We start from the raw sequence: 12,718 nt of genomic DNA on the forward strand, positions 1-12,718 counted from the left end.
AATTACTAATTAAAAAAAATAAAATAAGTAATCTCAACCATCCATTTATATATTCAATAAAATATAGTCTTATGACTTTTGACTACATTAGAATCATCATTACTCATATACTATCAAGGTCTTAAACTCAAATATTAGGTATTATTACCTTATAAAAGAGTATTATTATGCATTTTTACATCCATAAGGTATTCTTACCTTATAAAAGAGTATTATTATGCATTTTTACATCAACAATAACGAATGGAGTAATATAATAGATGAAGCACATAATAAGACAATCTCTTGTACAGTATAATGGGTGAACATGCAAAGCATGACACAACTTGAGAGTTGAGACTAGGAAGCTAAAAAGGCAGCATGCAGCAATATTAATGCAATTTGGCTGCGAATTGGAATTTTTTTTAACTGTCAAACAAAGCAAGTAAGTGGGGAAAATTCGACAAAATTGAGTGGGAGGTTGGTGCACACTCAAGTCTCATTCTAGTGTCTAATAATTACTTGTAAAGATAATACAAGTACACTTTTGAGGTTCTAATATGCTTATGATCAATTTACAATTACTAATTAGCAAAAAAGAGAAACTATATTTACCAATAACCATGGGCTGCAATTTGTCTATCAGTCTTTTTGATGGGCTGTATTGAGTTTGGGTGGGTAGTTGGGTAATGTGTTTGACTTTAAGTTAACCCAATGCTCCTTTTCTTAAAATGGTATGCTGCTTCCCTTTAACCCCATTTACTTCCCCCGTTCTTTTTTAATTTCACCATTCAATTTGTAAAATTTTGAAATGAGATTAATGTGACTATTCATAATAAAATTTTCACTAAATTTCAAATCTCGTTCACCTCTTATTCAAAGTTGAATATTCCCACTAGGTATGGTGGGGCTTATAATGCATTACATCTATACTTCAAGTCCAACAAACCCTCACGTGAGGGTGTGACATAGAGTATATAAACCAAATCCGATTTTAACCATATTAGCTGAGCTATGCTAAATTGTTGTGGCTCAAAATATGAATCATTTTTATTTAATTGGGTCAATTGAGTCAGTTTTTGATACCTTTACCTTTAATTGAAAGTACCAATGTGACATGGGTTATTGTCAATTATTCAAACCCGTTCAACTAAGGGTTCGTTCACTCCACATTGAAGCTAAAAATAAAAAAAAAATAATAACAGTGCATCCAATATGAGTTTAGATTAGTATCAAAGATTTTGGGAAAAGTATACGCCACTAATATATGTGTTCACTATGACTCTAATAACATGATGTTGGTATTATATTGTATTTAGATGGTATCAGCAAAATACCAAAGTAAGTATATATTCAGTAGTACCAACGAATGTATTTATATGTACTATCTAAACACAATATAACATCAACGCCGTATTATTAGAGTCCTAGTGACTCTATACATTAGTGTCCTAGACAACCTCAAGTTTTTGACCTATAAGTCCACTCTTGAGCTAGCAATGTACCTTTGACTTGCATCCTACAGTCAACGCATTTGCTACTTTTGTACATTCCATCATTTCGTAGATCCTTCCTCAACTCCACCTGGTATTTGAAAAAGAAACACAAGACAATAGCATGCAGCTGTTTTCAGGCAATAATTTTCCTATATAAATCTTAACATTATTTCTGTTTTAATTTTGTTATTCACTAAAACCCCTTATTAAACCTTTTCTTGCCTTCTTTACCCATTTTATTTATACAACTAATTAATTTTTTCATCTTACATTATTTTTCTCACACAAAAAAAAATCAGATGATTTCCTGGAATGATTTATACAATGTACTATCAAATATAGTACCTCTTTATGTAGTAATGGTTTCAGCTTATGTATCAGTAAAATGGTGGAAAATATTTTCACCAAATGAAATCTCAGGAATCAACAGATTTGTTGCATTATTTGCAGTCCCACTTCTATCCATCAAATTTATCTCAAATAACAACCCTTACGCAATGAACTTCCGCTTCATCGCGGCAGACACATTGCAAAAACTTATAGTCATTGTGATATTGTTTATATGGTGTAAGCTGAGTTCAAGAGGGTCTCTTGAATGGTGTATCACCCTCTTTTCACTTTCGTGTCTTCCCAACACGCTTGTCGTGGGCATTCCTTTGTTAGGAGGAATGTATGGCCAAGACCTTTCGCAGTCTTTGATGGTGCAACTTTCTGTTATACAGTTTAATGTATGGTTTCCTATTATGTTGCTCTTGTTTGAATATAGAAGAGCAACAATAGTCATCGTTTCTGATGAGCAAGGGACTGAAATGAGTACTGATCGTAGCTCATCTTCGCTTGAATGTTCTAAGAAAATTTGTGATGCGAGTTTGGAGTTTGATGAGGAAAGAGAGTTAGATGTTTGTGTTCTTTCTTCTAGGTCATCAACCAAGATTAGTGATCATGATGATGAAGAGAATTCTTGCCCTAAAGGTTTGCTTTCAACTTTTTGATGAAGTTTTTTATTTGTAAGTTGAAAAATTTGTCAGAAATGACCTTTTATATTCAGTTATTTGTGAGAAATGTCATTTAAAGCGGTTTTGATTATGAGAAGTGGCCATATAATAGGAATATGCAGCGCCAGAACTTATGACCTCAAAGAATAGTTATAAACACTATAACCACTAAACCACCTTTGATTCTTTATAATTGTAGCACATCTTTTATAACTATATATTTATAAAAAGAAAAACGACTATTTCACCAAATGCCACTGAGTATTTAAAAAACTCACCAAATGCTATAAAGGTTTTCAAAATTCACCTAATGTCATCGTGCTTTTGAAAAATTCACCAAATGTCATTAATGACTAACGGCCGTTAACTCCGTTAGTCATTAAGATTAAATCTTGACACATGTCATAATATGATTGGTTCATTTTAATTATTTATTTTCATTAATAAAAAAAAAATTCTTCATTTTTGTGGCAAAAATTGCTTGGGTATAGTTTTGGGGGACATTTTTATTCTTTATGGATACAAATTAAACTCGAAATTGACAAAAAAATAACGTAAATGCTCCGTTTTTTGTGTAGAAAAATATTTCGATTCGCGTGTCATTATTTTTTAACCATCAATTGATAGGGTAAGGTTTTGGGGGGTCATATTGACCCTTTTTTGATACAAATTAAGCTCAGAATTGACAAAAAAAAACATAAATGCTCCGATTTGTGTGTTGAAGAATATTTCGATTAGCGTGTCGTTATTTTTTAACCATCAAAATTTATCGGGTAAGGTTTTGGGGGTCATTTTGATTCTTTATGGGAACAAATTAAGCTCGGAATTGACTAAAAACATATATGCCCCATTTTGATTGTCGATATCGTATTTTTATTTTTTTTTTTTGGAAAAAAGGCGAAAAAGGGTATTTATTTTTTTTCCAATTTCAAGCTTAATTTGTACCCATAAAGTGTCAAAATGACCCCCAAAACCTTACCCGAACAATATTCGTCACGAAAATCGAAAAAGTATTATTTTTATTCATTAAAATAAATAATTATTGTGTATTAATTTTTAAAAGTAATGACATTTGGTGAAATAATTTTCCAAAGTAATGACATATGGTGAAATAAGAATTGCATTAACGGAAAACTAACGTCTTTAGTGGCATGATGTGTCATTGTATTGTTTGTCAGTGTCATTTAGTGAATTATGAAAACTTTGATGGCATTTGGTGAATCTTTTAAGTAATCAATGACATTTGGTGAAATAGCCATAAAAAAAATAAAAATAAAAAAAAATAAAAAATTATACAATGTACTATTTCACCAAAAAAAAAGTACAACTGTTTTCCCTTGTCCCCACCTGGCTCCACCAGTGAGAATATGGGAGTTAATCGCCGGAATTCGGCGTTGGTCATCACGTGATGTTACAAAAAACCCTGAAATAATTTTAAAGTCATATTTACTCCGACGATCTGATATGAGACTTACTTAATGTATACTCCTTGACATTGACAGAACTACCGAGCTCGACATCGAAGGTCGAAGTCCATGTAGAAGATATCGTTGAATGTAAACCCAAGTTGACAAACACACTTCCTGTCCCTGCAGCTGGAAGTGTAATGACAACCAGGCAGATTTTGATCATGGTCTGTAAGAAACTCATGAAGAACCCTAACTTCTACTCTAGTCTTTTTGCCTTAACTTGGTCCTTGATCTCGTTTAGGTAATTGACATTCAACACATAATACTCTTTAGTAATCTCTCTAACCTTTATTTTTGTGCATAATTATAAGATATTATATATATGCTTACATCTTATTAGTATATATTATGTGTAATGATCTCTTTAAAATCTTATTTCGGTTTTTACCAAACATTAAGGTGGCATGTTGAAATCCCTGCAATGGTGGCCAATTCAATTAAAATTTTCTCTGATACAGGACTTGGGATGGCAATGTTTAGTCTTGGTAAGAATTTTTATTTTATTTAGTTTCGAGTTTTGAGTTATATTGTATTTTGTATATGCATAAATCTCATTGTCATTGAGTACAAGTCTTAGCTTATTAGCAATAGCTACAATAGCTCGGCATGATAGAAACGAGCTTTTTAGCCCATGAATGAAAGTATGTATTCATGTTTATAGTAGATAACTAGATAGCTTTGCAAGCTTAGTATAGTATCATCTTTATATTGTGAATAAATGTAATATATAAGACAAAAGTGTCATTCTCATGCCAAAACTACCCCCTCCAATTATTTATCAGTTTAATTGACCAATGAGATCTTGGTCTATTGCCAAAGACCGAGGGCATGTATGTATGATAAGTTAAATCTAAGGTTCAAATCCCCTTTTAATTGTAATTTGTAATGCCCTTGTGGCTCATTCGCACTGAAATAAAGTTTAGTTGTGGAATCTAAGATAAACATATCCTTATTGGGTTATTGCTTCTTGATTGATGTCAAAATTGATAGGCTTATTCATGGCTTCACAACCTAAGATAATTTCTGGTGGGAGTGCATTAGCTGCCTTAGCTGCAGCCATGAGGTTCATTGTGGGCCCCGCTATCACGGCGGCTACTTCGTCTGCTATTGGATTAAGAGGAACTCTCTTACAAATTATCATTATGCAGGTATAAAATAAAATTCATGAAAAACAATATTATCATCATATTAACCAAAACCAAACAAAAAAAATCACAAATGTACTAACCAATGTGCTGTAAATCTTACTTTGTTATTTTAGGCAGCTCTACCACAGGCTATTGTCTCTTTTGTGTTTGCTCAAGAATACAATGTTCATCCTGGTGTACTTAGCACAGCGTATGTCCCTACTAAACTCAAAATCTTGCTCAAAATAATACATATTGCTAGTTTATTTGATGTATGTACTACTTAGTCATTAGTCATTATTAAACATGCTTTTAATTTTGGATGCAGGGTTAGCTTTGGAATGTTGATATCGTTACCAATTACACTGGTTTATTACATCTTATTGGGGATTTGTATAAAGTGAAGGGACTAGTTGCAGCGCACCAATAAAAAAAAGCTATTAGACTATTAGAACACTTAGATTATGTACAACGATTGAATCACGTTAACCTTTAAGCATCTCTAATAATATGGCATAGCATATTTCAATGTTACAATATTTCAAGAGATGTAAATATTAGGAAAATTTGTTAGAAAGGTACTTATATATTCACTTTTTTGTGAATAAGAACCTTATATGTTCAAATTGGTGAAAAAAGGCCTTATAAGTCACTTTTGTTGTGAGGAGGGACCTTGACATCGGAATATGGCCATTAATTTTACTTTTCCGGTGTTGACCATCACTCACATGGCACGTGATGTTTTAAAAAGGCCCTTGAGTTCATTTTTTCCCCAAGTTTTCACATTTTCTCTCTTACTATCCCCAAATTTTCTCTCAAAATCCCTTCTCTTTCCTTAAAATCAAGAGAAAAAAAGAAGGAAAATACATTTTTAAAACATCACGTGCATATTGCATGATGGTCAATGCCGGAAAAGTGAAGTCGGTGGTCATATTCCGATGTCAAGGTCCCTCCTCACAACAAAAGTAACTTATAAGGACCTTTTTCACCACTTTGAACATATAAGGCTCTTTTTCACAAAAAGGTAAACATATAAGTACCTTTTAAACAAATTTTCCTAAATATTATTAGTTACTCCCTTCAATTCGCTCCCATCAGAGTCTCCAACAACAGCTTTATTCTCGCAGTATCTACTGAGAGTAAGTTAGAATGTATTTATGTTCAATGTCACCTAAGTTCTTTACTAGCTGATTCTATCAATAACATTTCTAGCTTAAAATGTACTTATGTTTAATGTTCTTCTTAGCAGTTGTATTATACTATTATGTCCTCTGGCCTCGGGTGCCCTACAGCTTCAACGCGACAATACCCATGCTTAAATGCAGATGTGTGCTCAATATAAACCAGGATTCGAACTAAAGGTCTTCCATGAAAAATCGGAAACATGTTGATACATTAGCAGCTTGACACAATAAAATCTGTTTTACAACAAAATCTGTTTATTCATTAACATATCTGAATAACACTATAACCCAATGTTTGCTTACTGACACAATAAAATCTGTTTTCTCTGCAAAGCATCATAACGTTACCAAATCCTGCATCACAAGTAACCTGTAACCATTACTATGGTTTTTTTTATTCACTGATTATGGTTCAAGAATATAGTTTCCAAAAATGAAAAAGAATAGAAGTAATCTCAAGGCATAAATCCTATAAATAGGGCAGTTTCTACTTCAGACTCCTAGACAGGTTATATCTTTATTGTCTGATACCTTTTGGATGACAGGATGAGCTTGTACTGTGAAAGTTGGTTATAAAACAATTGTAGCTACTAAAAGTTCAGATAAATTTTCAAGTCTGCTTGTAAATTATATTTTCATGTCAATGTAAAAGATCTTGTTTTGCGAACTATCAGGTTTGTAAGAGGGAGCGAGGAGCATGCTAATGTATATGATTCACCTAAGCCGAAGAAAAAACAGAAATGAAGTATTGTCAGCCAACAAACCATGATACATGGAACCTAGCATATGGCATGATCAAGCTTTGAAATTACTGGTAATTGGTGGGGGTTGGGGATGGAAATCTTCAACAAGACTGTTATTCAGCAATAGGTTTACTCACAGACATTCTTTACGAATGGACCCCAAACATAGTCTACATCAACCATCCAAAGACAACAAATTTTTAAATCCGACAAATAAAGTATGACTAGCAGCAGTTGTAACAGGTATCTGCTATATATAATACAGACTAAGCCATTGAAGAAAGGAGAAAGACAGAAAGAAAGGGCCACCAAGGGTTTCCAGACTGAATCTCTACCAAGGGAGACCAACAACATAGTCAAAAGCACTGGGATCCAAAGAAGAAGCTGTCATCAAAGCCACAATGACTGAAATCAGATGCACAAGTCTTGCGATTTGAGGGAACTGAAACGCTCTTTCAAATCTCTGGAAAAACAGAACCAAAACAGCTTAGAAACATGTTCCTGGGATCAAAAATAGATTGAGACATGGAGTAAAAAGAATTAATTGCAGGAACAAAGGGAGAATTACAAACCCGCATCGAGGCACATGACATTCAGAATCATTACAAAATTGAGAATGAAGTCGTAACAGACACCACACCTTCCTGCAATGAACACAGCCCCCTTCTGCACGAGTACTACACTGACTAGCATGGCGTAACATACCCTTCATCTTCAAGCAATTGGGATACTCACACTGACGATCTGGTGCATAACATTTTGTCGCATGCACCAGCAAATCAAGCATTACATTAAACTGCAACTTAGAAAAAAAATATCATATTAGTACTACACTGAACATGGTGACTAGAAACTATAATATGATTCAGGATAAGAGAAAATCATCTAAAGATCTTAAAAACCTATGTAGGATCCAAAGTCCGAAGATTGATGAATAAAGGATACTATGTAGCAGGCTCACAGAAAGAACAGAGAAATCTATAAAACAATACTTAAAAAAGTAACTTTTTTTTTTCAATACAACTTCCTGTAAGAAAAATTATATTCATCTTAAATTTCACAAGTGTGTGTGAAATGCTAATACCTGCATAACACGGCGTCTAGCTTCCTGATTATGAGCATCACAATGAGCCATGGAAGGCTGATTTGTCAGCTTGTGAGGATGATTGATGCTTTCAACACTTTGGAAACAAGCATTGCATACATCATAATCAGGACATGTTACACAACGCCAAACTTGATCAATAGCAATATCTAGATGACATATGTTGCATGTTGTCACAGCAGCTGGGGCAGAATCTTCACTCTCAGTAATCACATCTTTATCGCTAGTGTCATTTGGCACGTAATTGACCTCGACCTAGACCATTAAGACATACTAAATACTTAGCAAGAGGACATGAATAAAATTTGAATAAAATTCGTAAATTTATTGTAGTTAGTCCTTCTGAAAGACCTCAACCACACGACATAAGCTCAATAACTTACTGGATAAAGTGCATGCTTGTCTTTCTGGTTGGAAGGATGTCTTTCTTCCTTGTCTTGTTTTTGTTCGACTTCATAGCACCTGTAATCAAATCACATATTGCCGAATTCAAAGAGCAATCATGATTAATCATGTAAAGTTTTATATACCAACTGACCTACATTATCAATCATAGAGATTAAGATAGCACAACCAAAATGAAACACTTATACATGTCATAGGTTCAATCCTTGCATACAAAAGTCATAATATGAGGAGCTAGCGCGTTTGAAGGACAACTTTTAATGCTTGAATTGAATTGCTCAGAATTTTTGACATATTTAGAGTCTATAAAACTATAAGAACTAATTTTTAGTACAAATTTTGCAATAAAGCTCCACTTCAAGACATCTACAAAACTCAATTTCAATATTAGCAAATAATGTCCAACTAAAATAACAGAAAATGTTACACAAAGTACCAAAATCTAAAAATTGCACAAACAGGATCTTACTTGCCACAGAGCTGAAAAGTCGTGCACTGCTTGCAAACCCAACCGTGTCCACAAAGCATAAGCAAACCACAGTGAGTACATAAAAGAATATCTTTCGTCATTGGGTAAATCGTTTTGCCACGCTGCAAAGCTATTTTTATGCATAACAATTAGATCAAGAAAACCACAATATAAGGAGTACATAGCAAACTAGCAATATAAGCTAATTGATTCATATCAAAATCATACATTACAAGCTCTATTACACCAGACTTTATTAAACAAAAAGCTAAAATACCAAAAACTACAACAATATCAACTGGACCTTACAAACAAAAAGGAAGACAAAATCAAATAACACATTTGCTCATTTGAATAAGGCCCTGTTTGATTCATCTTAATTTTGCTGGACTGAAATTATTTTTACTGAACTGAACTTATTTTTACTGAATTGAAATTATTTTTACTGAACTGAAATTAATTTCACTGAACTGAACTTATTTTTACTGAACTGAAATTATTTTTACTGATTTTCTATTATAATTCTTCTTTGAGAAAACTGAATTTTACTGAACTGAACTTATATTTACTGAACTGAAATTATTTTTACTGAACTGAACTTATTTTTACTGAACTGAAATTATTTTTACTTAATATTATTTTTTTAAGGTGAATCAAACATGGCCTAAACCCTCTTCTATTCCATTATGATAGAATTGAATTGGACACACGCGAAAGTTTGATAAAACCGAATATTATATATATTTCATAAATTTCATCATAAAATGTACAAATTTGTGAGAGATCGTGTCTCTCACTCTCTTGATAGAACTCTCAATTTCTATCACCCATTGGTGGAGTTCTCTTCATTCTCTCACCTTCTAATCCATGCACATGCAACCTATTTATAACTATTGTTTTTTTTTTTTTTTTTTTTTTTTTTTTTTTTTTTTTACACACTTGTCTAATATTAGAGATATTTCTACATCACTCATCTTAGATATTTTATAAGACATTTCTAGATACTACAACATCACTTGAGTTTTCTACTCCACTCAATCTTTTTCTAAACTACATACATTTAATTAAATCTAATACTACTTTTTAATCTTGAAAAATCATGTAATCAAATTAGCCATCTCTTGACTTGCTTCATTTTCTAAATATATTGTTGATCTTTTATTTGTGATATTACCAATTTGCTCTGCTAATTGTAACTTTCTCAACTTTTCTCATAGAAAAGAGAAAAAGGAGGAGAGAGATAGATACGTGGGACCACTTTTAATATGCCACTAAAAGCTTATATAATACCATTGTCTATTTAGTGATACTATTTCTACATATAATTAGTACCACTTAATGCAAATATAGAACTACCTAAATTCATTTCATAATAAGAAGTATATGTTGTTGCGTCGCAAATTCTCTCAAAAGATTAAAATTATATTTTGAGTTGTTACATTATTTTTCAAGTTATTACATTATTCTTCATGGTATCAGAGCTATAGGACTTAGAAAGTTATATGAAAAATGCATAACCATACAAATCAAACTCTAAAGGGAAAATATTTGGTTAAAAATTAAATATTAATATATGAATATGCTTAAAGATGGAACTTTATCTATTGATGATACCCAAAATCCTCTATACGTACTTTCATCCTTTAGATGGTCCACTATTTCTAAACCACGATGAGAAGTTGATTGCTAGCATGACATGCTATTGAACATAAAGAAGATCTATGGAGATAACTCTAGGGTTGGAGCGTAAACTTGGTTTTGTTCACTGAACTGATTTAGAGAGATGAGGAGAATCCGGTAAACTAGTGTTGTTTGTGAAGAGTGTTAAGGACATCTGAAATTAAATTACACACATTGACTAATAAATTAAGGAATAAAAGTTGAATAAAGGATCTGTATGAACTGAAGTAGTGGGATATCATTGAAAGCGAGTATAACGTGCACAATTTTGAGAGTATGGTTTAAAATTGACAGCTTAAACCACCTTCCACCAATCATTTCTATAACGCCATTTATATAGATTAGTGCCTTTGTTGAAGCTATAAACCAACAGAGCAAAGATTGTTTCAGTTTCTAAATGGCGTTATTTAATCCTATATATGGAACCATGAGAAATGAACTGCTTATAAGAACTAGATTGCCCTTAGTTTAGGTTACTCGTGGTGCTATCCACGAGGAAGAAGCTCAATGTTGAACCGCAAAGGTGGAGAAGAAAGGTGAACTGCTTGTTCGGGGGACACACACTAGAAAAAGGTATTGAAAAGTGATATTAATGATCCTAAACGGCACATTAAAGAGAAGGAAATTTTAGGAGTAGTGGAAGCTGTTAATCATCTAGCATCCGATGGAACAAGGCCATGTATTTTAATTCTAACTACTTTTGCCTCTACAATCTATGACTTAGGCGCATTGCCACATCTAGGTCTCGTTTGGTTTGATGTAAAACATTTTCAATAAATAATTGGTTTTCATATAAAACTTATTTTTAAGGAAAACCATGTACACTTGAAAATTATTTTTCATTTGTTTGGTTCCTTACAAGTGAAGTGATAGAGAATTAAGATAAATAAATAGAAAAGTGGAAATGTGAGGATGGATGAGAGAAAAGTAAAAAAGAATGTCACAAGGGGAGAGTAAATTGTGATTTCTCTTATTTTGTATAGAATTTTTTTTCCCCAGCTTTAAGGATTTCCACCATCAGAAAAAAAATTTCCCCTTCCAAAAAAAAAAAACAAGAAAAATAAGAATAAATAAGAAAATCAATTTCCATTAAACTTTCTTACATCAAACCATATGGGACCTTGGTTGCAACAAAGCACAATCTTCCCAGCCTAGTCATTGCTTACCTTAAAATTTCGATTAGTACAATAACTAAACCCTTCTACCTCCCATTACCAAAGATAAAGTAGAATTTAGAATGTTTTAATCGAAAAAAATTAATGCCAATTTTCAGTTACGCACCATTCAAATATAATCCCAACTTTTGATTATTCTTGTATAATCAACATGTATAGGTATCTTATTAAAGTAATAGAAAACTTTTGTTTTTGTTATACACAATAGTTCCAAAATAAAAGGATCTACCAAAGCAGTTCACAAAAATAACTCTTCGGGTTATTTTAGGAAAATACCTACCTAAGTTGGATTATTTCAAAATAATCAAAAGCAGCGTTAATTTTTTTAAAACAATACAAAAAGTTGGGATTATTCATTTCAAAATTTTCTTGTTAGAATGAAATTTTAAAACTATGGCAAGTCATACTTGTGCTTTCAACTTAAACCATTTTTAGCCTCTGCCCCTTAGTTTTGATGTTTGCATTTAATCCCCATGTACACTTCCTCCGTTTTTTTTTTATAGTTGCAACACTTTCATAAAATGGAAATGTCAAAATAGTTGCAACACACTATAATTGGAAAGTATTTTATGTCAAAAGTTATACTATTATCTTTATTATAATCTAACGGCCCACTAAATTATACTCTTAAGTATCTCTCTCCTCCATTTTAATTGTTTTTAATCACATGAGACCAACTTTTCTTAAGTACCGCAAAAATGGGTGTGTTGCAAGTATTAAAAAACGGGGGAAGTATATACTTCCTCCGTTCTTGAAAGTTCGACTCACTTACTATTCATGTGGTCAAAATAAAATATTTTTGACCACATTTTATGATTTATACAATCAAAATAAATTAACAAGTTTGATCTTATTAGATTCCCTTTATGATAAAATTTTCAAATATCAACT

General features: G+C 32.3%; 1 protein-coding gene across 1 annotated transcript; it reads left to right on the top strand.

Moving 5' to 3' along the window:
• The first annotated feature begins 1,693 nt into the window (after positions 1 to 1,693).
• Positions 1,694 to 5,470, top strand: LOC145640346 (putative auxin efflux carrier component 1b). The gene is made up of 6 exons (XM_081691640.1): positions 1,694 to 2,447; positions 3,973 to 4,180; positions 4,339 to 4,424; positions 4,930 to 5,087; positions 5,201 to 5,277; positions 5,395 to 5,470. The coding sequence occupies exons 1-6, from the start codon at positions 1,775 to 1,777 to the stop codon at positions 5,468 to 5,470; spliced, it is 1,278 nt and encodes a 425-aa protein (XP_081547766.1). The 5' UTR covers positions 1,694 to 1,774.
• The last annotated feature ends 7,248 nt before the right edge of the window (positions 5,471 to 12,718 follow it).

Source organism: Chenopodium album, chromosome 7 (genome assembly GCF_948465745.1).
Source record: "Chenopodium album chromosome 7, dcCheAlbu1.1, whole genome shotgun sequence".
NCBI lineage: Eukaryota > Viridiplantae > Streptophyta > Magnoliopsida > Caryophyllales > Amaranthaceae > Chenopodium > Chenopodium album.

Excerpts from the sequence above, each read along its gene's own strand:
- LOC145640346 (XM_081691640.1), top strand. The coding sequence starts at position 1,775 with ATGATTTCCTGGAATGATTTATACAATGTACTATCAAATATAGTACCT. Across the intron at positions 2,448-3,972 it reads AGAGAATTCTTGCCCTAAAG|AACTACCGAGCTCGACATCG; the intron begins GTTTGCTTTCAA and ends TGACATTGACAG. Across the intron at positions 4,425-4,929 it reads GATGGCAATGTTTAGTCTTG|GCTTATTCATGGCTTCACAA; the intron begins GTAAGAATTTTT and ends CAAAATTGATAG.